This window comes from Nomascus leucogenys, chromosome 5 (assembly GCF_006542625.1).
Source record: "Nomascus leucogenys isolate Asia chromosome 5, Asia_NLE_v1, whole genome shotgun sequence".
In the NCBI taxonomy this organism is placed as follows: domain Eukaryota; kingdom Metazoa; phylum Chordata; class Mammalia; order Primates; family Hylobatidae; genus Nomascus; species Nomascus leucogenys.
This window is the reverse complement of record NC_044385.1, coordinates 53,766,553-53,792,337: the sequence shown is the minus strand read 5'-3', so window position 1 is coordinate 53,792,337 and position 25,785 is coordinate 53,766,553. Positions and strand designations below refer to the sequence as shown.

The following is a 25,785-nucleotide window of genomic DNA, read 5'->3' as shown; positions in this document are numbered from 1 at the left end:
TCCTTGATAAAGTAGGGATTGCCCCTACCCTGCCCACCTCACATGGCTTTTCTGAGGCCCAGCAGAACTCACAGGCATGGAAGTGCTTTAAGAAGCCTTCACTGTGAGCTGCGCAGGGGTATTACTTATGAGGGCATTCTCAGGGCTCTGTTCCTGGAAGTTTCATCCCTGGAGGTCAGTTCTCAGGGCCCCAACTCCAGGTGCAAGGACCTCTTGTGCCCCTGGAGGATCCGGGCTATACTCATACTGTTTCTGGGGGGATGTGACTGACAGAGCCGGGCTCCACAGTGGTCGTGTCAGCCACTCCCCACTCGCCCCCACACAGCAGATTTGTCACATGTTCTCTAAAACAACAACATCCGTGGTGGAAGTTGAATGTGACGCTCAGAGCAGGTGCAGAGGAAGTGTGTGTGGGGGTGGGCAGCCTGCCCTGCCCCATCCCTATCTGAATCTCCCATGGCCCAGAGCAGTTGTGGTTGTGATGTCCTCCAGCCCCGAAATGGGCCAAGATGGCAGAGGGCAGCCTGGGGCCTCTCCTTAGTGCCAGAGCTCCCAGCTGGGATCAGCCTCACCCTTCCCTACTTAGCGGGCTCTTCCCAATGCCCCAGAGCTGTCACACAGCTAGGCTCCACCATGCGCTGGGCTTGAGGCCTGGGGCTGTCTTGGAGAGACAGAGAAGGAGAATATGAGTGAATGAACATGATGTGTGTGGGGGCAAGAGTGTGTGAGTATGAATGTATGTGTGAATGAATGTGTGAGCGTGTGATGTGTGTTGTATGACTCTGATGTTTGAGCGTGTGAAGTATGTGTGGTGTGTGACTGAGGTGTGGTGTGTGAAGGTGCAATGTGTGTTGTGTGATACGTGTGTGGTGTGTGTGTGGTGTGTGGCTACAGTGTGAGTGTGTGTAGTGAGTGTGAACATGTAGTGTGTGGCTATGACAGTATGAGTGTGTTATGTGTAGTGTGTCTATGTGAATGTATGATGTGTGGCTATGAGTGTGTATGTGCTATGTAGTATGTGTGTGAATGTAGGGTGTGTGACTGTGTGTGATGTGTGTAGTGTGTGTGTGTGTGAATGTGTGGTGTGTGGCTGTGAGTGTGTGTGTGCCCTGTGCATAGTATGTGAGTGTGTGAATGTGTGGTGTGTGGCTGAGTGTGTGCTGTGTGTAGTGTGTGTGAATGTGTGGTGTGTGGCTATGAGCATCCTGTGTGGAGTGTGTGAGTGTGAATGTGTGGTGTATGGCTATGAATGTGTGTGTGCTATGTGGAGTGTGTGGGTGTATGAATGTGATACACCAACAAAAACTTGGATTTTAGAATATTCATGTCCCCTTACCTACGACAAAAATTTTTGGCTCTAGTGTGGCTAGGCTATGAGTGTGAGTGTGTGCTGTGTGTAGTGTGTGAGTGTGAATGTGTGGTGTGTGGCTGTGAGTATGTGAGTGTGTGTTGTGTGTAGTGTGTGAGTGTGAATGTGTAGTGTGTGGCTATGAGTGTGTGGACTGTGACTGGTGTGGTGTGTGGCTATGAGTACGTGAGTGTGCTGTGTGTAGTGTGTGAGTGTGGACTGTGGTGTGTGGCTATGAGTATGTGAGTGTGTGCCATGTGGACTGTGTGACTCTGTGAATGTGAATGCCGATATATCGGCAAAAACTTGAATTTTAAAATGCTAATGTCCCTGTATTTAGGACAAAGATTTTTGGCTCTAGTGTGGCTATGAGTACGAGTGTGTGCTGTGTGTCGTATGTAAGTGTGAATGTGTGGTGTGTGGCTGAGTGTGTGTGTGCCGTGTGGCATGTGTGAGTGTGTGAATGTGATATATCAGCAAAATTGGATTTTAAAATACTGATGTCCCTGTATTTAGGACAAAGATTTTTGGCTCTAGTGTGGCTATGAGTACGAGTGTGCACTGTGTGTCATATGTAAGTGTGAATGTGTGGTGTGTGGTTATGAGTGCATGAGTGTGAATGTGTGGTGTGTGGCTATGAGTGTGTGTGAATGTGTGGTGTGTGGCTGAGTGTGTGTGTGCTCTGTGGAGTGTGGTGTGTGGTCATGAGTGTGTGTGTGCTCTGTGTTGTGTGTGGTATGTGGTTATGAGTGTGTGTCAGTGTGTGGCTATGAGTGTGTGTGTGTTCTCTGTCTAGTGTGTGAGTGTGTGATGTGTGGTTATGTGTGTGTGTGTGGTGTGTGTCCATGAGTATGTGTGTGCTCTGTGTAGTGTGTGTGGTGTCTGAGTGTGTGTGTGATGTGTGGCTATGAGTGTGTGTGTGCTCTGTGGAGTGTGTGGTGTGTGGCTATGAGTGTGTGTGTGTGCTCTGTCTAGTGTGTGAGTGTGTGATGTGTGGTTATGTGTGTGTGTGTGGTGTGTGTCCATGAGTATGTGTGTGCTCTGTGTAGTGTGTGTGGTGTCTGAGTGTGTGTGTGATGTGTGGCTATGAGTGTGTGTGTGCTCTGTGGAGTGTGTGGTGTGTGGCTATGAGTGTGTGTGTGTGCTCTGTCTAGTGTGTGAGTGTGTGATGTGTGGTTATGTGTGTGTGTGTGGTGTGTGTCCATGAGTATGTGTGTGCTCTGTGTAGTGTGTGTGTGGTGTCTGAGTGTGTGTGTGATGTGTGGCTATGAGTGTGTGCTCTGTGGAGTGTGTGAGTGTGTGGTGTGTGGCTATGAGTGTGTGTGTGCTCTGTCTAGTGTGTGTGATGGTGTGTGTGGTTATGTGTGTGTGATTGTGTGTGTGGTGTGTGTCCATGAGTGTGTGTGTGTTCTGTGGAGTGTGTGTGTGGTGATGTGTGGCTATGAGTGTGTGTGTGCCTGTGGAGTGTGTGAGTGTGTGGTGTGTGTCCATGAGTGTGTGTGTGCTCTGTGGAGTGTGTGTGTGGTGTGTGGCTATGAGTGTGTGTGTGCTCTGTCTAGTGTGTGTGTGGTGTATGGTTATGTGTGTATGATTGTGTGTGTGGTGTGTGTCCATGAGTGTGTGTGTGCTCTGTGGAGTGTGTGAGTGTGTGGTGTGTGGCTGTGTGTGTGCTTTGTGGAGTGTGAGTGTGTGTGCATGTCTGTGAAGATCAGGGTTTGGCTGTGCTGAGGCTGGGAACTGCCGAGCAGGGCGGAAGGTGTGTGGGATGGGAGTGGGTAGGAGAGCTTTTTGCATCATGTGTGGCCCAAGTGAAACCCTGAAAACACCCCATTGGGTTGTAAGACTAAGAGTTAGGGGTCTGAGGACGGCTGGGCAGGAGGCGAATGTTTGGAGTTTGAGGGGATCAAAACCCCCAGAACTGGGCTTGTTCCATCTACTTTCAGCTGTTGCCCCTGGGTCATGGGGGTTGGGGCCCAAGGGAAGACTGACCGCTGGTGAAATTGTGAATTTTACAATTCTTACATCCTTATTTTCTTCTCTCTTTTTTTCTCATCTACGCTCGATTTCTCCTTTCTGACTCACAGGGCTGCCATGGTGCCCTGGCACTCCTACTCCCAGGGAGTGTCTGCCAGGCTGGAGCACACCATGGGACAAGGGAGCCAATGGCCCAGCACCCTCTAGGGGCCAGAAGGGGTGAACCTGCTGGAAAACATTCACAGCCCCCCGACAGCGGGTGGAGGGAATAAATAATGCCAGATACAATGGAAAGTGTAAGTCCTTGAGGTGGTGTGTTCATTCACTCTCTATGATGACCTTTTAGCTTAGGCTCTGCCATCCTCCCTATGTTACAGATGGGCTAAGAAGAACGTTTCTCGTAAGGCTGTTGTGAGGATCACGAGGCAAGTGTTACAAGGGACTCAGCACACAGCCTGCGACGTGGTCAGAGTGCAGTGGAGATGAGCCACCGCCACTGGGTGGAGGTTGTTGTCATGGGTTCTGCTTGGTTATTGCTTTTCTCTGCTTTGACCTCCGCATGGCCTGGTTACAAGGGCCATTTTCTGGGCCTTCCCAAACTAAGGGTCTCCATCCTCAGGTGGTCCTCTCCATGACCCAACGCTGTCCTCTGCAATGACAGACCACAAGAATCTCCTTGTCTGGTGGACTCACCAAGAACAAGCCCCCACCTGACTCAGGGACCCTGTTGTCCCGTCCTTCCAAGCACCACAGGACCCCAGGCTTGCCTGTCCCAGAGCAAGCCACTCCACAGCAGTAGGGCCTTGGAGCATTTACCTCTACCACAATAAGCCCATTTGTGACTTTTTTTTTTTTTTTTGACAGAGTCTCACTTTGTCCCCATGCTGGAGTGCAGTGGCATGATCTCGGCTCACTGCAACCTCGGCCTCCTGGGTTCAGGCAATTCTCGTGCCTCAGCCTCCCAAGTAGCTGGGATTACAGGCGCCCACCACCATGCCCAGCTAAGTTTTGCATTTTTAGTAGAGACGGGGTTTCACCATCTTGGCCAGGATGGTCTCGATCTCCTGACCTTGTGATCTGCCTGCCTCGGCTTCCCAAAGTGCTGGGATTACAGGTGTGAGCCACCGCGCCCGGCCATGTGACTTTTTTAAAGATAATAAATGGTAGGATTTTGGTGACTAAGATTTCTTCCCTGACTATGGCCATATTCCTATTGGAGTTCTGAGGTGAAAACTCCAAATATGCAGGACTTTTGGATCAACTTCAATGTGACATAACAGCAACAACCTGGATTTTAGGATATTCATGTCCCTCTATCTAGGACAAAGATTTTTGGCTCTAGGGAGAGTGGCTTGGCTGCCCTTTTAAGAATCAACCTTGGAAGAGACACTCCAGAGCTGCTTGGCTCCTATACTGATGATCCTCTCTCCATGCCTGCCTTGCTCCACAGCCTGCTGGGACCTTTGGTCTCAGTCTCACAGCTTGCCTCTCAGCGTGTCCACTGTCCACTTAGACATGTAGCCTTTTTGAGATGATCTCTTATTTTTGTTGCACAGACTCCTTAGTAGAGATAATTATTTTAGGAAAGCTGGGAGGGATGGGGTGGGAAACTCTACTTGTTTCTCTGCCTGGGGGACCTGTTTCATAGACCATAGCACGGTCAGTTCCTCTCGCTGCTGTTTAATGTTCTTAGGAGAGACGTTCTGTCTCGAGTTTTGGAAAAGTCTAAATCAGAGATCCATTTTTTAGCTTTACAAAACAAAATCAATTGCTATAAACAAATTCCTGGCTGGGTGCAGTGGCTCACGCCTGTCATCCCCATGCTTTGGGAGGCAGAGGCAGAAGGATTGCTTGAGGCCAGGAGTTCCAGACCAGCCTGGGCAACAAACAAGATCCTGTTTCTACAAAAAAAAAAAAAAAAAAAAAAAATCCTAACCACTGTTCAGCCTTAATAATGCCCAGCAGTGGTTAAGCATTAATAATAGTTGGGCCTTCATAATAGTCCTGTTGGGCCTTAGTAATAGTCCTATCTTTACATATTGGACTTTAAAAAAGAATAAACATTAAGATAATTCAAAAACTTGGGGAAGATTTCCTTGTCATCAAATGTTTAAATAGTTCCTTGAATGCTTAGGGCCACTGACCATAGCTAATTGGTTTATCATCATCAATCCTGCAGTTTATTGTCACTCCCCTGTACTAAGCTGACTCATATCCTCTCCAAACTCATGTCCACTGGAACCTATGAACCAGCTTCTTTATTTAAAAGGGTTTCTTGTGCTACACGAGGAGCAGATGGACTTTGGGCCTTACTGACAATATCACTTAGGAATAATATAAGATCGCTTTTGGCTTTAGTGACATTTCTTGACCTTTGCTTCAAAGGGCTGGGATAGGCTACACGAGCTCAGGACTGGCTCGCTGGTTATTGCAATGCATACAGAAGTTGCATCTTAATCCTCTACCATAAACATGGCCCTCTGGTGAGTCAGAGAACAGCTTCTTGGAAGGGTAAGACCGTGGTAGGTTCTGACACACCTTGTCATTTTGATCCTCCTGGAATGATTGGCTGTCATTCCAGAAGCTATGCATCCCCATCACAGAAGAGAGAAATACACATTTCTGATGTCCCCTCTTCTGGCTGGATAGAAGCTCAAGGCTCTGACCCAGGTCAGGGCCTGGGAACTGAGACTGAGTACTGCAGTTAGTGGGGCTGGAGGGGAGACCGAAGGAGGCCTGAAGTCTGAGTCCCAGGAAAAGGTAGGCTTGGGAAGCTCATAGCATCCACAGCATTATGTTTAAGGCCTGGGTGGAAGCAAAGGTTCACATCAGGCAGGATGGCAGACTGGGGAGAACTCTCTTGCAGAGAGAACTCTCCACACACAGAAGCCCTGTGGAAGAGTCTAGGGGTGAGATGGGGGGCTAGCTGCCAACAGACAGCTCGGGCAGCCCTTATAGGATATGACATGGTTTAGCACCTGAACCTAGGAATGATCTTAACAGACAAGGGGGTCCGGGGGTGCCTAAAAGTGGGACCAAAGCAAAAGGCAGCCAAATGCAGTGGCTCACCTCTGTGATCCCAGCACTTAGGGAGGCAGAGGTGGGAGGATCAATTGAGCTCAGGAATTCAACACCCGCATAGGCAACATGGCGAAATTCTGTCTCCACAAAAAAATACAAAAAGTTAGCCAGTGTGGTGTCGGATGCCTGTAGTCCCAGCTACTCTGGAGGCTGAGGTGGGAGGATCACTTGAAACCAGGAGGTCAAGGCTGCAGTGAGCCGTGATTGCACCACTGCACTCCAGCCTGGGCAACAGAGTGCCCTGTCTTAAAAAAAAAAAAAAAAAAGAAAGAAAGAAAAAGAAAAAGAAAAGAAAAGAAAAGCTCTGAAGGGGCTGTCTGGGAGACAGAAGGTATTGGGGACAAATACAGTCTGAGCCTTGTTGGTGGCAATCACAGTCTTTAATTATTAATTGTCATATTTCTAATTTGTTAGCAAGTGCCAGCTTGTAGGCTGGTTGAAGTACAGAACTCAGAGGAAAAAAGAAATTAAATTTTAGCTTTCTGGCGAGCAGCCCCTCTCTGGCACCATTAAACACTTCTTTGTTTCCCTTCAACTTGGAACTCTTCAAACATGAGGGGTTGTGAGGGTTTGGCCATTCTTTTATCTGAGGTCCATGTGAGTGACAGAAATGGTGGGGCCTGAGAAAGATCTCCCTCCTTTACATTTTCTCTTCTCCCTCCTCCTCCTTATTCTAAAACTGTGCCTCCAACAGAGGGGCAGGGGCTCTTGTAGAGAGATCCCTGGCCCAGGACAGGAGATGCCAAATCTAGTTTATCTCACTGGGGACCTTTGAGAAAAATGCTTCAGCGCCAGGCGCAGTGGCTCATGCCTGTAATCCCAGCACTTTGAGAGGCTGGAGAGGAGGGTGGATCACTTGAGGCCAGGAGTTCGAGACCAGTCTGGTCAACATGGCAAAATCCTGTCTCTACAAAAAAAAAAAAAAAAAAAAAAAATTAGCCAGACGTGGTGGCCCACGTCTGTAGTCCCAGCTACTTGAGAGGCTGAGGCATAAGAATCACCTGAACCTGGAAGGCAGAGGTTTCAGTGAGCCGAGACTGTGTCACTGCATTCCGGTCTGGGTGACACAGTGAGACTTTGTCTCAAAAAAAAAGAAAAGAAAAAAGAGGCTGGGCGTGGTGGTTCACGCCTGTAATCCCAGCACTTTGGGAGGCTGAGGTGGGAAAATCACAAGGTCAGGAGATGGAGACCATCCTGGCTAACACGGTGAAACCCTGTCTCTACTAAAAATACAAAAAATTAGCCAGGCGTGGTGGCGGGTGCCTGTAGTCCCAGCTACTTGGGAGGCTGAGGCAGGAGAATGGTGTCAACCTGGGAGGCGGAGGTTGTAGTGAGCCGAGATTGCGCCACTGCACTCCAGCCTGGGCGACAGTGCGAGACTCCATCTCAAAAAAAAAAAAAAGAAAGAAAAAGAAAAATGCTTCACTCTTCCAAACCTCAATTTTCTCATGTGTGAAATGGTAAGAATGTGGGTTTATAATTACCTGTGTGTATGCTCATCATACATGACTCCTAAGGCCTTAGGACATTTTATGACCTCTCCCAATAGGGGCAGAGGTGAGCACACCTGGTGAAAAGTTAAGACTCAGTGAGTAGAAATACTCCAAGAGGAGCTGTGGCTTCTTTCACTGGTGTCCTCAGAAAGGCTGTGAGCAGTGTTGGTAGCATACCTGTCACAGCATCTAGCAGAGCACCTGAATTCTAGTATGTATTCAAATACATCTTTTGATGGAAGGAAAGAAGAAGAGAGGAAGGACGGGAGGGAGGGAAGGAGTGGAGGGAAAAATTCTGTTGACATTCCATGATAAGGGTGCAGAGGGGCACTATACGTCTCTCCTTTCTGCAATCAGCTCTCCCACCCTGGTCCCTCTTCCTTCAGGGGACCCATGAAGACCTCTATTATTCTCTGTACCTGAGGTTCTCTCAACAGAAAGAAGTTGCAAGTGGGACCTCCTCACGCCACCCTCATCCCCAATAGGAGCAATTAGGCCAGGCTTCGATGTCACTGGGGAGGGGACCAGCACACCTCTGAGGACAGTAGGAAAAACCTAGGCAGGTGTTAGAGTAGGGAGTGGGGTCCCCAGGAGCTGAGGGCCCCAGGATCGACATGATTCTGAAGGTGATTGTCATGGGTACAGGGAGCAGGCGGCGACACCGTCTAGGCTTCCTGGGGGCTGTCCTGGGCCTCGGCAGCCACGGTGCTGGACTGGAGCAGGAAGTCTTTGTAGGCCATCTCGGCTTCCTCCTTGGATGACTAAGGGGCAAGAGGAGAGGCGTCAGTGTTGGGGGCACTGGCTCAGTGGGTGGAGTCGGGGGAGGGGAGGTGCTAAATGTCCTGAATCCATGATCTTGGTCCAAGCAACACAGGCCTGTGAGGCCCACTGTTCTCATCCCAGCCCCCATGCTCACCAAGAAGGATGCATTTTGAGAAATGGAAAGTTGCAGCCTCTAAAAATATCTCCTTCTGTCTCACTACCTCCTTCCGACACATGGAGTGGAACCGCCTCTGTTGCCCGGGCGTGTCCCCAGAAGCTGCCCACGCAGTCCACGGGCAAGGTGGCCTAGGCTGGGGTCAACCACGGTGGTGTATGTTTTTCTTTCTCTACCAGCCCAGAGAGGTAGCTTTTTGGCACCACAAAGTTAAAGCGGAAGGCGGTCTCCAGGAATAACTCGTTCTAACTTTGCTAAATGCCAGAGATGTTTCAAGAAAAAGTAGATATGATAAAAACAACAACAACAACAAAAACTATCCCCTTGGGATTAAAGGCACGAGGTGTTATTTTTCTGGGTCCCCTGAGTCCTAGGGAAGATTGAGGGGATGGTATATGGCACCCAAAGGCAGGAGTTGCCTCTGGTGGGGCTTCAAGAGAAGCGAGCAGGGGCTTCTAGCCTCAAACTGCCCACCGCAAGCAAATGTCTCCTAGGCCCAGGCAAAAAGCTGGTCCTGAGCAAACCCTCAAGGGAGGATGGGTGGCCTGAGGTCCTTGGGTCCCCCAACCCAGGAAGAGCATCCATTTAATCACCAGCATTTGGCATTGTAGCTTCCCATCTTTTATGTACCTGCTTTCCTCATCTCCCAGCTTGCCTCTCTCCTGCAGTTTTACAGCCTAATCATATAGCTCACCTCCTTCCTGGGCCTTATCCACATCAGTGTCCCACAACCAGTAAGATACAGTTCTTCCTCAAAAATTCCTGAGGACTCCTGAGGACTGTTTATACCATCCTCCCTATTCTGGGATCGGCCCCCATGTTGAGGTAGTTCTTCCTGAAGTCTAACTGCAGCCCCTCATGCTGCATTTCCTTGTCACATAGTGGGGCTTCCTTCTTCCTCCTCACCCTTTTTGCCTTCTTGGGTTCTTTGGTCTCCGTGGTGCTCTCAGTGGTGGCAACAAACTCTGTGTGAAGAAAGAGGGTAGGTTAGCCCTACTAGCCTCCTTTTCCCAACCCAGATGTGGGACCAATTCTTACTCTCCCCAGGGGCTGAGCATTCCCTTGAGTGAGGGTCATACCATCTTTTCCTCCGAGGGATGTTTCCTGAGTGATCGAAGAGGCTCCCATGTTGTCATTGGCTCCAAATTCCCTGGAGTTCTCGAAGTCCGACATGCTAATGTCTGTCCTGTAGCTTCTGATTGAAACTCGGTCTGTCCAGGAGGAAGAGGAGTTGGTGTAGGGACAGGGGCTGGGACCTAGAAGGCCAGGCTGGGCTGCTTCTCTCTGGGCAGATCCACTGTAGCCCTGCAGGACAGCTGAGGTGGTGCACCTCTGACTATGACCCGGGGAGATGGAAATGATCCGAGTCTCCTCCCCAGTCCCTTTTCCTGGGTAATCAGGACTTGATAATCCCTGATCTTTGTTTGTCACTCTGGGACCTTTCAATGCACAGCATCTCCTTTCGTCCTCACATCAGCCCCGTGAGGTCGTGTTTATCATCCTTGACTTGAGCCTTGAGGAAACTGAAGCATGGCATAAGGATGGCCCAATGTCACACGGCTCATTAGTTATCCAATTAGTCCAAGCCCAGGGTCTCCTGAAACTCAGTCTCCTCTTCCTGGCAGCCCTGCCTCTGAACCTAGATCCTGGGTAACTGGAGATGATTTTTCAGAGTTAGTATTTGGACAGCAGCTCTGAATTTCAGTTTCGAGTATGTGTGGGTTTATCTTTCCCCATCCTGCTTTCTCGGGATTCTTTGTTTCAGCCCATGAAAAAGAAGACACAGCAGCTTCCTCTAGGGGTGGATGATTCAGGACTGAGGGCTCGGGTTGGAGGTGGGAGGCAGGGAGTATCCCAGGGACTCACCGACGTTCTTCCTGTGCCGGGCTCTGGCCACCCCCACAGCCACGGCTCCCAGTGCCAGCACCAGGCCCAGGGGCACCAGGGTGGAGACCAGCACTCTGGAGCTCCCACCTTGTTCCTCAGAGCTGGAAGAAGGCTTAAGTTAGTTCATCCCTGGAAGGGAGATCTGGGGGCCCGAGGTTGTGCTGGCAAGGTTGGGTTGGTCCTTTTTCCTCCCAGGTTGATCCACCCCATCCTGCTGATGCAGCTCTCTAGCTCTGTTCTTCTAAGAAGCCTTCCCAGACTGGCAAAGGCACGCACTGGGCCTTGTTGCATCCCAGGCCTGGAAGATTGAACTGAATTGTAAACACCTCCCCAGCCATGGGAGAAGGGCAGAGGGTACCACGGGACCCTCCCAAGTATAAGTAGAGGTAGTAAGGGCTGCCCCAGTGCTTAAGAGACAGACAGGCTTTCCTCCTTGGACCTGGTGGCTCAGCCTCAGGTGCTCGGCTCTGGGGTGTTCTCCGAGTGGTGAGCCTTGAATCCTTCCTCACCTGCCGGAATCCACAGATGCTCTGCTCCCACCAGCTTGATCTCCTGTATCTGCCACGGCCTTTTCCTCTGCAAAAAGCCTGGGATCCTGAATGGCTTTGTTCTCAATCTCCCGGGCACCAGAGTCTAGCACCTTCTCATCAGGAGCAGTGTCTGCCTTCGCTAGGCTGACATCGTGGGAGCCTGCAGCAGGGAAGAGTGGGCCTGGGTTGTGGTTTTTCTCTATGATCTTACTCCTCGAGCTGAAGGAGTCTGGGGAGACTTCATGAGGAATCACAGGGTCAGCGTTCAATCTCAAGACTGTTGGGGTAGGACCCAGGATGACATTAGAAACAGCCGTGATGGCCTTCTTCAGCTGTCACAGATGATCTCTGCCCCATTACTACCAAAAGTATGGTGGGGACCTTCAAGGCTTCATGCCATAGATCAGCTGTGCATAAAGGCTGACCCATCACTTATGCCCGGGAGATTTTCAAGGCTCTGAGACGCTGACCCGGGCTTCCTGACTGCCCAGCTGGGTATGATAGTGCTGCCCCCTGGAGGTAGCCTGGCAATGGGCCCCTCAGTGAGTCCCACCAGCAGGGTCCAGACACAATAGGATTTCTTGAGGGACTACAAAATACCCTTATTAGGGCTAAAACATTTCATGTGAAATTTTAAAAGAGGACTTGAAATGCAGATTTAGTAGATGTTTCCTAATTTTCTTGACCAGACCTTGTAAATGAAGGTATCTGGCCCTCTTTTGAGGGCAAGCTTTGGCAGGGGGAAGGGGGATGAACATATTGCATATGACAGTGATGTATGCATATTATTCTTCTATACAGAGAAGAATATTTCCAGATAGAGAAGAGACTTCAATCTGGGTTGAAGTGGCAACTATGGGACTTGTATTTTTTTTTTTTTTTTTGAAATGGAATCTAGCTCTGTTGCCTAGGCTAGAGTGCGGTGGCACGATCTCGGTTCACTGCAACCCCCGCATCTTGGGTTCAAGCAATTCTCATGCCTCAGCCACCCAAATAGCTGGGATTACACCACCATGCCCAGCTAATTTTTGTATTTTTAGTAGAGATGAGTTTTCTCCATGTCGGCCAGGCTGGTGTTGAACTCCTGGCCTCAAGTGATCTGCCTACCTTGGCCTCCCAAAGTGCTGGGATTAGAGGTGTGAGCCACCACCTTCAGCTGGGAGTTGTCTTAATGCCGAGGTTAAATAGCAAACCCACTATTTTTACTTAGTTGGTATGTTTATTCGAGATGTCCCTTTTGAAGGGCTCAATGAGGCTATATAGGACCTAAAAGTCTCCTCCCTTCCCACCCTCCACTTTCAGCCTCTTACAGCCAAACGTAGGGGCCAGCACTGATTGAGAAGCTCTTAGGCAGGGGCCTTCAGGAAGTCTTGCCTCTGGGTCTGAGGGGTGCAGACCCTGTCCTTGGAGACTCACCTGCTGCCTTGCTCTCTTCAACTGCCACATAGACGGCTGCAGTCTCTCCATAGAAGTGGCCCTGCTTCACTCCACACCAGTACCAGCCCTCGTCAGCCCTGGTCACCGGGTTCAAGGTCAGGGAGACAAGCCGGCTGTTCTCGTCACAGTTCACGAAGGCCTCGCTGGGGCCTTCGTCTTGGCTGGGCAGGGCCTGGCAGCCCGTGTTATTCCACTTGCACCAGTATTTCTCGTACGAGGAGAATTTGCACGGGAAGTGGCAGGAGACCTTGAGAGTCTCTCCCAGCACAGCCGTGACATTCCCTGGTACCTTGAGGTTTGGTTCTCCTGGAGGAGGGAGGGAGGTAGAAATAAACACAGAGGTTGGTACTTGGAGATGCTGCAGGGAAGTGACTCTGGTGGGAACTTTGTCCACATGTCATATATATATATATATACTTTTGTTTTTGTTTTTGAGACAGAGTCTCTCTCTGTCACCCAGGCTGGAGGGTAGTGGTGTGATCATAGCTCACTGCAGCTTCCATCTCCTGGGCTCAAGCGATCTTCCTGTCTTGGCCTCCCAAGGTGCTGGGATTACAGGCATGCACCACCATGCTCAGTCTACATTTCCTCTTTGGATAGCATTAGAAATAAGTATGTTATTTTGACTACATAAGAAATGTAATTGTGTGCCTAGGTAATAATTATTATTGATGAGCACCATGATCAATCCAGAGTCTACCATAGACCATAGATCTTCGCACATGGACTTCAGTTTGCTTTCCTGACTGTTCCTTCTCTTCTAGACTCAATACAAAGAGGTATCTGCAATCCTTGACTTCAGCTGATGCCTGCACACTGCAAAAGAAGCCCATGTTCTTGGTAGTAGGAGGTACCATGTATGGTAATTCAGAGTGTAGGGTGCGTGTTACAGGCCTGAAAATGTGACCTCTGGATAGGTGGGCTCTCTCCTGAGGTCTGGCCCATCAGGGTGGAGGCAGGTGCAAAAGGAGGAAGAGTGGTTGGGGATGCTGCTGCTGGCTGGAGAGGTCTTAGAGCTTTCTCCCTCCCTGTTCAACTCTTACCTTCGATAATCTTGATCTCCACGGTGGTCCTCCAGCGAGTATCGCCGTTGGTCAGACACCAGTAGAAGCCGGCGTCCTGGCTGGTGAGCTGGTTGAGGATGACAGTGAAGGTGCCGTTGCCTGGCTCCTCCAGCAGGGAGAGGCGGCCCTCATACTGCTCCTGAACCCGCCCCTGGCTCTCCACCAGCAGGGGGCAGCGGCCATTCTGGGCCCCTTCCCAGAGACACCAGTACTTGATGCTTTTGCTCTCCTTAGGGTTGTAGGGGCAGAGCACGGACACAGAGCCTCCTGCCACCCCCTTCACCACAGTGGGGCTGCGGGGAATCGTGGACTCTGGAAGCACAGACAGAGATGGGATGGGAGGATGGCCACGCAGGAAGAGCCTTGTGTGGCCTGAGAAGCCCTCTTCCCAGGGTCTCAGCCAGGATGGGGAGTGAAGTTTACATGCATCACCTTACCCTCCTCAGAAAATGAAAAGGAACTTTCCTAATGTCACAGAGCCTGCAGCTGGAGCCACCAGGGCCAGACTCTGAGGGCATGGAGTCTCCCCATCAGCCTGGACATGTTGTTCTTTTCCCCCATCTTATTCTGAGCAGAGAATGGAAGGAGTTGAAGGAGAGAATATCAGCTCTTCTTCTTTGGCTTCTTACAAAGTCTCCCTCTGTATAAGTTTTTGTCTATTTAGTACACTAACAAGTGTATTCCACAAAAGTGGCCCAATGGATTATGCCCAAATCAAGAAAATATATTTAGGATGGTATGATGTAAAATATAAAGTATGTAGCAAAGGTGAGCTTAATTGTTGGGGCCCCAAGGGGCATCTCAAAGATGATAGCCATTCTCCAGGCAGCTAAAACCGAGGTCCAGAGAGAACCAGGTGACCAAAGATGCAGGGGGTCCTGGTGAAGACCCAGAGCTGGATATGGACATGGCATGCAGGGAATATAAGCCCCTTTAAAAAAAAAGTCACAAGCACAGATACTTGGAACTGCAAGTACTGGTTTGCTGCTTCTCATGAGGGCAACTCTATGCAGGGTGCTCTGGGGTGAGACAGAGCTGGGATTTAATTCTTTCACCATGCTGATGGCTCACTGGAGTAGGGCTGAGTGGGCCAGATGGTGCTGAAATTCACAAATAACCCTACGAAATGTGACAGTGAAACATTTAGACGCTGGGGCACTCCTGGGAACTCATTGAGACCAAGATAAGCCAATCCTTTTTCCATCTGAATGTGAGGGATGAGGCACCCATCTTGTTCAGGGGCCAGGGGAGGGGACAGAGGGCCCCTGCAGAGCCTGCCACAGCCCTGAAACACAGTCTATAAGTCCTGCCTCAATCAAGAGCTTTACTCACCTCTTGCTTGTTAAGCAGGGACAGCTATCAAAAGGACTTTGATAACAGAAGAGTAATTAGGAGCTGCCACCAGGCAGAGGCTGCTTTTTCTCGCTGTCCTGTGCAGCAGCCCACACAGCCTCCAGTTCGGGGCTGGTCATTGAGTGCATGCTGTTGGCTGATTGATGACTATTGATGAATACACTCAGAGGGAGCTGAGCTTGGCTCTCACCTGAGAGACTGCCCCACCTACTCCCTCTCCCTCTCTAGGGTCTTACCCTCATTGACGAAGAGTTGCCAGGCCTGGATGGGCGAGCCTTCCTGCAGCTGACCATCTGAGTGGGCTCCACACAGGTAGCGCCCTGCATCCTCCTTCCTCAGGCCCGTGATCACCACACTGAATGAGCCATCCTTGTCCTGGGGGTTGAGCAGGATCCTGCCCTCAAAGGCTGGGGCCCTCTTCCCCAGGGTGTTGACGACCACGTCACAGTTTTCCCCACTGCTCTCTCGGCACAGAAATTTGGCCACGTTTGCCACCTCAAGGCCCAGTGCACAGTGGAAGGTCACTGAGCCCCTCAGGTCTTCATAAACCAGCTCGGGCTCGGGCTTTAGCACTTGGAGGTCAGCATTCTTCTTATTACTATTGGAATCATCCCCAGCCTGGCAGAAATACTGCCCAGCATCGCTGAGCCTGAGTCGGTTGATGACAACGCTGAACATTAACTGGCCAGTACCCTGAATATCAAGGCGTATTCTTCCCCTATAGCTGGGATTCACATAACCGCTGGAGTCGATGACCAGCACAGGGGACAGGCCTATCTGCTTGTACAAGGACTTCCTCTTTGGAGCATTCTCAGTCTTGAAAGGGCAGTTGATGGTCACCGTTCTGCCCAGGTCCACTGTGTAGACTTTAGTGTCATTTAGGAGCCCAGGACCTGCAGGATGAGGGGTGCAAGGTAGGGGGCGGGCAAGTTGTGATTCTACTTTCTTGCAACATAGGACTATTTGCTATTCCTAGTTAAGGTGGGGGTGGACTTATAATCTGGAATGCCCTCCTTCCCAGAGGAACACTGTCAGAATATATCTTCCAAGGCCCAGCTTGACAGCTGTCTCCTCCATGAAAACTTTCCCAAGCTGACACTAATCTCTCCCTGCCCTGTGCTTTCTTGATACATCTGCATCACTTATTACATCTAATCTGGTGTATGGTTAATTATGTTCTCCATGGGCTGGAAGTTCCTTGAAGGCAGGAACATGTTTTTCTCATGTTTGACCCCTCTGCTGTGACAAGCACAATGCCTCTGGGTAGTAGGTGGCCAAATTAATGTGTGCTGAACTGAACAGAATGAATGTAAATGCAGGGTGATGGATTTCAATGCATACAATAGAAGTTTCTAAAAATTACAACAGTCTAAATGTGAAATGGGCTGTCTCGTGGAGCAGTGAGTTTCTGCTAAAGTGCTTAATCAGAGGCTGCATACCCATCATTGGCATGTTCTTCTAAGTGTCCGGTTAGGGTGAACTCTAAGCCCTCTTCACCTCTAAAGATTCTGTGGTTTTGAATCTCGATCCCCACCTGAATGACCTCCTCATTTAGTCCACAGACAATAGTATGCATATTCCAAAGGAGCAAAACATGTCTTTGGGAGTCCCCCTGAATTTCGTTCCTCCATAAGACCTTTCTTTTGAGTTGCCCTTGACTATCTAAAATAGCCTCATTGTTAAACCCTTGTCAGAAAGAGCTTTTCTTTTTTTCTCTTTCTCCAACTAGAATAGGCTTGTTAGCAACCCATCCTTTCAGGATCTTGGTCTTTGGTCAAGAACGAATAATCTAATTTATCCTGATAATACCGAAAGACTAAGGGTTCCCGGGTTAAAAAAAAAAAATACGCATTTTACAAGAAGCCTTTTGGCAGCCCAAACCTTGATGGAAAAGTGCATTAATGATAGGAATTTAAGGATCCCTGTAAATCTCTCCCTAACTTTTCTATCTCCTTAGCCTGATGTCAGATTTCCCTTTCTACCTGTAGCAAACACGAGAAAACTTGTCCTCCTGATACCCTTCTAAGCTGGGGTCTCCAGAAAGCCTAAAATGTTATAGGCCACCAAGTCCTAGAAGGGTTCACTCATCACCTCAAGTGGGCCCTATCTGTCTCCTTCTCCTGTTCTAAGAAGTCTTTGCTGGGGAGAGGGGAGCCTTCTGACCCCCAACCCGGCTACGCATCCTCGTCAGGAAGTTCCTCCCCTAGCCCTCCATGCATCTTAGAGAATTCCCTCTAACTTCCCCCCAGAAGCCCAAGGAGCCTGGATCCTTACCCTGGCTGACCTCCAGGCTGACGTCAAAGGACAGGCCTCGGCTATTGATGCCCAGGCCACACTTGTAGAGCCCAGAGTCATCCCGGCTCAGCTGGGCAATGTTCACCACAAATGTGCCGTTCTCCGGGAAGTTGGTGAGGTTAGCCCTGCCTGCATAGTTGTTGGAGACGTAGCCCTCCGAGGAGATGAGGGTTACACAGCGGCCGCTGGCTCCCCGCCGGCACCAGTACTTCCGGGTGTGCCGGTTGACAGAGGAGGGTGGGTAATAGCACGTGATGGACACTGAGTTACCTTCCACACTGTTCACCTCCTCGGGACCAAATATGGGACTCTTCGTGGAGATGGCTGTGGGTACAGAAGAGAGAGGCTTTCTGAGGCCCTTGGGAGGTAAAGCCTGTTCCAGATAATCCTCTATGAGGAGATGTGGTTTTCTACCTGACACGTAGGCCCTCTGTTGATAATTTATCATATATCACAGCTGGAAAATTGCTGAGATTAAATAAAGTGACTGTTTTAATCATGATTAAATTCGAATTGTAATTCATTAGTGATAACCATTTCAAGGACAAGGGAATGACAAATTTATGATAACCCTTGTTTTTTATTTTATATATTTTTATTGTTTTGAGACAAAGTCTGTCTCTGTCGCCCAAGCTGGTGTGCAGTGGCACAATCTCGGCTCACTGTAACCTCCGCTTCCCAGGTTCAAGCGATTCTCATGCCTCAGCCTCCCAAGTAGCTGAGACTACAGGCGCATGCTGGCTAATTTTGGTTTCTATTTAGTGGAGACAAGGTTTCTCCATGTTGGCCAGGCTGGTCTCGAACTACTGACCTCAAGCAATCCACCCGCCTCGGCCTCCCAAAGTGCTGGCATCACAACTGTGAGCCAGCATCCAGCCATCCCATGTTTTTTCAAACAATAACACCACTTTCGTAAGGTGTTATATGTTTGCACTTGCCATGTGTTATTTCCTTATATTTCTAAAAACACTTTGTAGATTATTTTCTTTTCTTTTTTTTTTTTTTTTTCCCAGATAAAAATATTGAGAGCCAGGAAGGATAAGTAATTTCCCTCAGATTTCACAGCGGGTCATAGAGATGCTTGGTTGAAGTTAAGGTCTTTGTTATTCTCAAAGAAGATCTTTCACAGACCCCTGGCCTTGAGATTAGGAGGCGCCATTCCTGTCCCTGATTTCCAGTGCTCACAGACATGGCCTTTCAGCATCTTCTCTGTATGACTCTTCCTCAAGGGAGTGCCAACTTTGAGAGGGACATCCCTGGGGGTGAGTCTGATTTTAGTGTCCCCAGGGAGGTGAACCCTGGAGTCGGGCAGGCTGAAGGGGTAGAGCTTGGGGAGTTGGGACCTGGCAGACACACCTGGGAAGACCGCCAGCAGGCAGGTGAGCACGAAGAGCAGCATTGCTGGTGGGTCCTGAGCGCCGCACCACTCAGGCCGACTTCTCGTGTGCAATGCTGAAAAACAATAATCACAAGGAGGTGAAGCGCCCCTTGTCTTCCAAGACTAGTTGAACTTTGAGTTTCTGCGACATCTGTTTGGCTTTGTATCTCCAGCAACTGACATAAATCCTGTTGAATGAATCAGTGCCTTCACCTTTTCCATAACAACTCAAAGTCTTATCATCCTTCAACACTTATATTTCCTTAATAGCTATAAGTAGCTTTTGTCTTCTCAACTCAGCTGCAAGCTCCTTTGGGATAGAGATATTGTGTCATTTGTTCTGTTTCCCTGCCCATGAGACACAGTCCCAGACACACCGTAAGATCTCAGGAACGGCTTGCTGGGTGACTGGTTCCTACCAATATGTGGCCCCATCTTTCTGTTTCAGCTGCCCTCCCTACATTCCTGGGAGGTGAAGTGGGCTGACATATTTCACGGTGTGTTCAGATGAGGAAACAGAGACCCACAGAGGAGGTGTCATGATTATTAAGGCTGTAAATGTAATGATGATGGTCCTAACCCCATTGATTGCTCCCTTATTGTGTCTCAGGCACTGTGTTGAATAATTTATGTGTATTATCTCATATAGACTTGATATCAGCCCTGTAACTTTAGTGTTCTTATCCACATTCACATGGGAGGAAATGAAGGCTTCAAGGTTAAGTACTTTCCTCAAGGGCACACGGGGTTAAGTGTGTGGGGGTACACAGAATGGGGGTCGGGGAAGATTTGGGCCCACCTTTGTCTGATTGCAAATTCCATGTGCTTAACCTCTCTGCTACTGTATTGCACCCCAAATACAAGAGCATGCTTTTACCTTATGCTTATTTGTGTTATTTGTAGAGACCCTGTTGCTTATGAAAGCACTATCATTTACATTATTTCATTTGAGCTTTATATGTTCCCTTGAAATAAGACAGACAGGTATAATCACAACCATTTTATGGATAAAACATTGAGATCTTAAGATACTGAATGATAGGCTTACGTTTTCCCATCAACTTGGTTATGGAATTGGGGTTAAAAACTTAGGTGTTAGGGTATTTGTAATCCTGCCTGGTAAGGCCTGGCAGACAAAGATGAAGAATTGAAGATCAGACCACTCAGATGGAGCAGGCTGTGTGGACTTTGTCACCACCATGGACACAGCCCAGGGCTGAGGAGAGCTGAGGGTACCAGGGGCCTGCCTGACAGCAGCTGTCATCAAGACCCCAACTACAGCCTAGAGGAGGAGAGAGAAGTCTCTACTTTCCCAGACTTTGACAGACTTTAAACTCTGGAGTTGTCTTGACAAAGAGAGTGTTAAATGATCATAAGTTTGGGCAGTAATGAGTGCCCATAAAGATAAGGACGCTGTAAGCAGGAGGAAGCTGGGCGTTATCTCCCAGACCTCCCTCACCACCCTGGCCCCTGCTCCTACTCCCAGACTCCCTTCACCAGCTTGAGCCAAAGGCAATAGAGTTGTTTATCTTGGTTATTTCTTTGTTGCAGGGGAATTTCCCAGCAAGGAACCTTTTATTTCCTTGTGAATATAAAGGTATTTTGTTTCTGCAGTTCTTTGGAAGAGTAAGGGGAGGGAGTGGGAACAAATATGGGTGTCCGATGGCAACGTTGAGGCTCTCTTGAGTCCGGTTAATTGCCCCAGACCTTTCTTACCAGGTCAATGATTAATCCCTGGAGTGGGGCCTTGGCCAAATACCAGTCAGCTCCAACATGGAAGCAATCAGGGGATGCTAGCTGGGATGTCATCACCTGCGTGGGCACTGCAAGCTGTCATGGGAGATGCTCCCAGGTGGGAGCCGCTTTCAGGAGGCCAGGAAGTCTCAGGAATAGTTGGGATGGGCTGGCTGCAAAGTCCTGAGAGATCTACCATTTGCTACTTGTGCTGGCACAGGGTGGGTGCAGTCACAGGTGGGAGGACAAAATGCTGCCTGCTTTGAAGAACCCACACCAGCAGCAGCTGTCCTTGCTTCTTGTTCCTGTCCTCACTTCTAGATAAGCAAGCTGGGTAATATTTGTGTGAGACAGGAGTGGTCTTCCCACAAGCTGAGCTGGGGGAATGCAGCCCTCCTCAGGACTTGGCCTGGGTTGCAGAGAGTCGGATGCCAGCTTCTCCAGGGTGAAGACCCTGCCCTCTGTCCCAGACTTCTCATTTTGAGACATGTTTGGGCGGCTGTGCATGTTCGTGTAGAGAGGGGACATATGTGTGCACCCATTACCCTCTGCATGGTCTCAAGCCAGGGATGAGAGCATCAGGCATGCACAGGCAGGTCAGGCAGATGGCAACATTGACAGGATGCACACAGTCCAGTCCTAGATGGGATGACTGGCAGGAGAGGATACCCCCACTCTCAGGAACAGGAGCTCTTCTTTGCCCAAAGCTAAAACTTGAAGCACAATTTCTCTAGTAGCAGTTGAAAGGACCCCGAGCTTTCAGAATCATTAGAGACCCCTTCCTCTCAAAACCAGAGACTTTCTTCCAAACCTGGGGATTCAAATCTCAGGGAGACCCCCCACCCCCAGGGTGGCTGGGGCTGGATTTAAAGGATTTGCTTAAGGAATAAAAAGAACATAATGTTGGGCACCTGCTATGTGCCAAATGCTTTGCTAGGTTCTTTTCTTCTATGACTTCATCCATCAGCACAAAAACCCAAGAGGCTGATGTTGTTATCCTCATGACACAGGTCAGAAATCTAAGGGTTACAGGGATTCTTGACCCCAAGACCCACAGCAGAATCTGAATTTGAGGTCACTACCCCATTATCACTCTTTAAATGAGCAGAGGGACCTGCTTTATTGGGTTTTATATGTGTGATATTATATCATGCATGAGGGCACGTTTTCTGGTCCTTAAACTAGCAGTTGTTTTTTCACTGCTGAGGCTAGGATGTGCTAGATCACTTTCAGTTTACTGAGTTAGTATCCCAATATATGTGAACATATGTCCCCAGAATTGTGGATTGGGGCAGGAGTGTAAGCTGTGCTGAAGAATAGTTTTTCTTTTTATAAAATATATTTAACTAGCTCCTATTCAGTTAAAGTGACTGCACTTCGTCTCTCATGGTGTGGAGTCCAAACCTTTGTCCATCTAATCTCAGTTTTCCCTCTTTTTCAGAGGAAGAAATGTCCCCTGGACTTGGTATGAGAATAGAAGTCTGCTCGCTGGGCATCCTATGAAGATAGAGAGTGAGCTACTTAGGTTGGACTCATGTGGATAAGAGAGGAGACAAGCACTATGGGCTAGGCTAGAAGAACGTACACTGAGTCCTTTCCAGGTGCTTTACATGTGTTAATGTGTTTCATTTTTACAGCCACCCTAGGAGATAGGACAAAATGGGCAACCCCATTTCATGAGTGAGATAATTGAGGCACAGAGAGGTGAGACATTTGCCCAAGGTTGCACAGTTGGTAAGTGACTTAGATGGGATTCTAGATCAAGAGCATAGGCCCTTAGCCACTCTGCTCTACCTCAGAGGGTCTTCCTGTTGAGAGGAAGCAGTGGAGAGAGGAAGAAGCAGGATATTCCACCTTAGCGAACTGAGAATTTGTTCAGTTCTTTCCTCTCTGCCTTTCATGGAAAAGGCAGTTCTTATAAAGAGACACCTGGGACCAGGCGTGGTGGCTCATGCCTGTAATCCCAGCACTTTGAGAGGCTGAGGTGGGCGGATCATAAGGTCAGGAGTTCAAGACCAGCCTGGCCAACATGATAAAACCCCGTCTCTCCTAAAAGTGCAAAAATTAGCTGGGTGTGGTGGCACTGGTTTGTAGTCCCGGCTACTCAGGAGACTGAGGCAGGAGAATTGCTTGAACCTGGCAGGTGGAGGTTGCAGTAAGCCGAGATCACACCACTGCATTCCAGCCTGGGCGACAGAGCAAGATTCCATCTCAAAAAAATAAAAAATTAAAAAATGAAGAGACATCTGGACCCAGGGGTAGGTGCCAACAGAGAAATTTCTTCCTGGAAAATATTAGCTGCTATTTATTTAGCACCTACCATGTGTAGGATATGTTACATAACCATGTGCATAACCAGGCATGTTGACGCCAAAGCCTCTTTCCACTCCACCATACTGTGTCGATGCCAGTGACATTGGGACTCCAGCCCCAGCCCCTCCAGAGAGAGGGCAAGATGTAGATGAAGGTCTCTGCTGAGCACAATGCATAGGTATTTTTTTTTTAAGTTGGATAGTTTGCTTTTTAGGTGACATCAAAATGTCCTCATGACCATATCAAAATGGCTGTACCAAAACCTCATCGTTCAAACTTGCTGGTGACTTTACACCAGTCACATAGACTCATGGCGTCTTGATTTCCTCAACTAGGGAATGGCATCACAAAACCAACACTGCCTACCTCCTCGTTGGTATCAGGGGAGAATGAGATGAAGCTGTGAAAGCCCAGGGCAAGTGGGTTTACTAAATGGAAGCCTGTGTGACCCCATTTTTTATCACCTAAAGCCACAGAGGTCTAGAGGCTCTAGGAGATAGGCAAAGAGAGTTGCTTTCCTGACTCCTGGCTCAGCGTTCTTTCTGCTACATTAGCACATCCAGAGGCGGGAGAAGGATGGAGAGAGAATTCCAGATCTGGCTCTGAGAAGACCTATGTCCAGGCATCAGACAGCTGCCTTCTACCTAAACCCCTGAAATTGGCATCTCCTCTCCAGATGTTAAAGGATCTATAATTCTCCTAGTGAAGGGGGAAAGTGATGGCACAAAATAGGAGCAGCTCCAATGGCCCCAGGCACCGTGGCAATTGCACAAAGGGAACTGGGGGTCCGGGACGGAGCTTGACCAGCTGCTGCCCTTGTGCCGGACAGTCCCACTGCTGGCTTGGGCTGCTGTCAGGGTGGGCAAAGGGAGGGGAAGCCCATGTCTGAGATCTGCTGGCTGCAGAGCCAGGAGGAGCCGCAGGAATTGAGCATGCTGCCTGTGGGGCTCAGCTCCACCTCACTCAGTGATCCCGTGAGGACCTCATTTTTTCTACCTCTAGGAAGGGCAGGATGATGCGATGACACACACTTATGTCTCCCGTGGCAGGAATCTGCTAGAGCAAAGCGAGGTGGAATTGGAAAGGATTTCAGAGGTTCTTGGAAGCCCAGAAAAAGGAGCTGAACTGCCTTTGCCAGAAAGCCACAAGTGGGAAACCTCAAAGACTGGAAGAGGACTTGCTAGGTGCCATACTTTATGCGCATTGTCTAATTCCAGGTCTGTCTGGTGTTCAATAAATCCTTGATTAATTAAACTAAACTGAAAAATATGAAACAATTCCTATTTCATTCTAGAGGTTACAAAGCTATTTCACCTATATTTTCTCATTTGAATCCACACTGACCCTGAATGATAGGTATTTCTATCTTTGTTTTACAGATTAAGAAACAGAGGATCAGAGAGGTTAGGTGGCTTGCCTAAGGCCACACAGTTAATCAACTGTGAGGAGTTAGGAAATCCAGGCACAGACCAAGCTGAAAGAGTAGAACTACATATGCTGACCACAGAGGTCCCTTCCCACCTGCTGATATTTGTCAGAAAAGGATGGGGGGCTTCCACACACGTGCGTCCCTACTCGTCCCACTGGGATATGCACGCTTACTCCCCAACCACACACAGTCACACAGTCTGCCTCTTTGCTCTTCCCACCCCACTATCTAGGAGACTAGGAGTTGGGAATGGAGGGGGTTACCTGAGCCATCGTCCTGAGCCCTTTCCAGATAGCATCCCGTCTGGGGATCCCGGAGCAGTAACACTTACTTTTAATCACTTCCTTCTCTCCCGTTGATCTGAGTTCAGGGACACAGACTGCTGGCCAGTTGGTAACCCCTGCCTCTCTAGGAGCTACTGGCAGGGCACTGGACACTGCTGCCAAAACTGAAACTCTGCTCAGTGTTTGACCCACACCTGGGCTCTTAAAGGGCCACTCTCCCACAGGCACCGGGGCCAGCCAGGGTCACGTGACTCTTACAGATCCCTTGCTTTCCTTTCATTTTGGCCTTCCTGGCTGGCTCCATTTGGTTTCCTTTGACCTTGGGGAGACTCTGTTAGTTGGGAATCCTCCATCATTGCAGCTTCAGGATGAGGACGGAATGTCAAGTGTGAAGCTGCTGTTCTGTCACTTTCTAGCTGCAAGACCTTTGGCGAGTCACCTTCCTATTTCTTTTCATCTGGAAAAGAGGGATGGTAATACCAAATCTACAGGTAGAAGATATAGCCAGATATTAGCTCTAAAATACCTGGCCCGATGCTTGATTTGAAGTTGACATCATCTGATGGGGCACAGATGGCAGGAGTGGCTGTCATAGTCCTTGGTCTCATATCCCCAGTTGCTTGGGAATCCCCTCCGCCTCCCTAGGTTACTTAGCCTGGACAAAAGTGCCCTTTATACACCTCCCGTCAAGCCCCTTTTACCAGTCCCAGAGCTCCAGGAACTGGCAGGACTGTGGCCCTTCCTGTTTCACTCCCCGGAGTCATGAAAGACTCGCTGCTTCTGGGCTCCCCTGAACATGGCTGACCTCAGAGTCTTGTTAGGACCCAGGCTCGGCTCCATAGCAAGGAGGGTGCCGACCTGCTGAGCTGAAGTAGCACCTCCTTCCCTATCTCACTTTGTCCATGCCAAGACATGACCTGGTTGGGACTCCCGGGTGTTCCCCAAATGATCATGGCAGTCCTGTGACAAAAGTGAAGCCCACTCCCCAACACACATGTGTATGGCCCCCCCACCCGTCACTGCAAACCCCCACAGAAATGCTTCCCCATCCTACCTGTACAGGGCTGACCCAGGCTCTCCCTACAGAGTCCTATAGGCCAAACACCAGAAGGGGAAGGAAATAGAGAAATAGAGCCCTGGAGAAACACAAGGCAGCCAGAGCCCTGGGTCTTATTTTAGCTAACCACTGGCTCACTTGTGGGTGTTAACACATAATCACAGATTTCAATGGCAAGCAAAAAGCCCCCA

The 25,785-nt window shown here is 49.3% G+C and overlaps 1 protein-coding gene across 2 annotated transcripts; it reads right to left on the bottom strand.

The window, feature by feature from the left end:
• Nucleotides 1–6,764: 6,764 nt before the first annotated feature.
• On the bottom strand, nt 6,765–24,709 carry PIGR (polymeric immunoglobulin receptor). 2 transcript variants are annotated; one of them, XM_003272975.3, is made up of 12 exons: nt 24,585–24,620; nt 21,057–21,224; nt 18,756–18,851; nt 17,379–17,723; nt 15,341–15,997; nt 13,731–14,063; nt 12,667–12,993; nt 11,230–11,410; nt 10,700–10,821; nt 9,913–10,044; nt 9,740–9,798; nt 6,765–8,657 (listed from the first exon to the last, which is right to left on the bottom strand). In XM_003272975.3, exons 3-12 carry the CDS (start codon nt 18,796–18,798, stop codon nt 8,562–8,564), a joined length of 2,295 nt encoding a protein of 764 aa, XP_003273023.1. In that variant the 5' UTR covers nt 18,799–18,851; nt 21,057–21,224; nt 24,585–24,620; the 3' UTR covers nt 6,765–8,561. The 2 variants fall into 2 exon arrangements, with proteins under 2 accessions (XP_003273023.1, XP_003273022.1); XM_003272974.3 differs by lacking the exon at nt 21,057–21,224 and having other exon boundaries at nt 24,585–24,709.
• Nucleotides 24,710–25,785: the final 1,076 nt, after the last annotated feature.

Bases quoted from the DNA above. Each gene is read 5' to 3' on its own strand.
- PIGR (XM_003272974.3), bottom strand. From the start codon at position 18,798: ATGCTGCTCTTCGTGCTCACCTGCCTGCTGGCGGTCTTCCCAG. The intron at 14,064-15,340 runs GTAAGACCCTAG...CTGTGCTTCCAG, and splicing joins GCAACTCTTCGTCAATGAGG to AGTCCACGATTCCCCGCAGC. The intron at 11,411-12,666 runs GTGAGTCTCCAA...TCCCTGCTGCAG, and splicing joins TGAAGAGAGCAAGGCAGCAG to GCTCCCACGATGTCAGCCTA.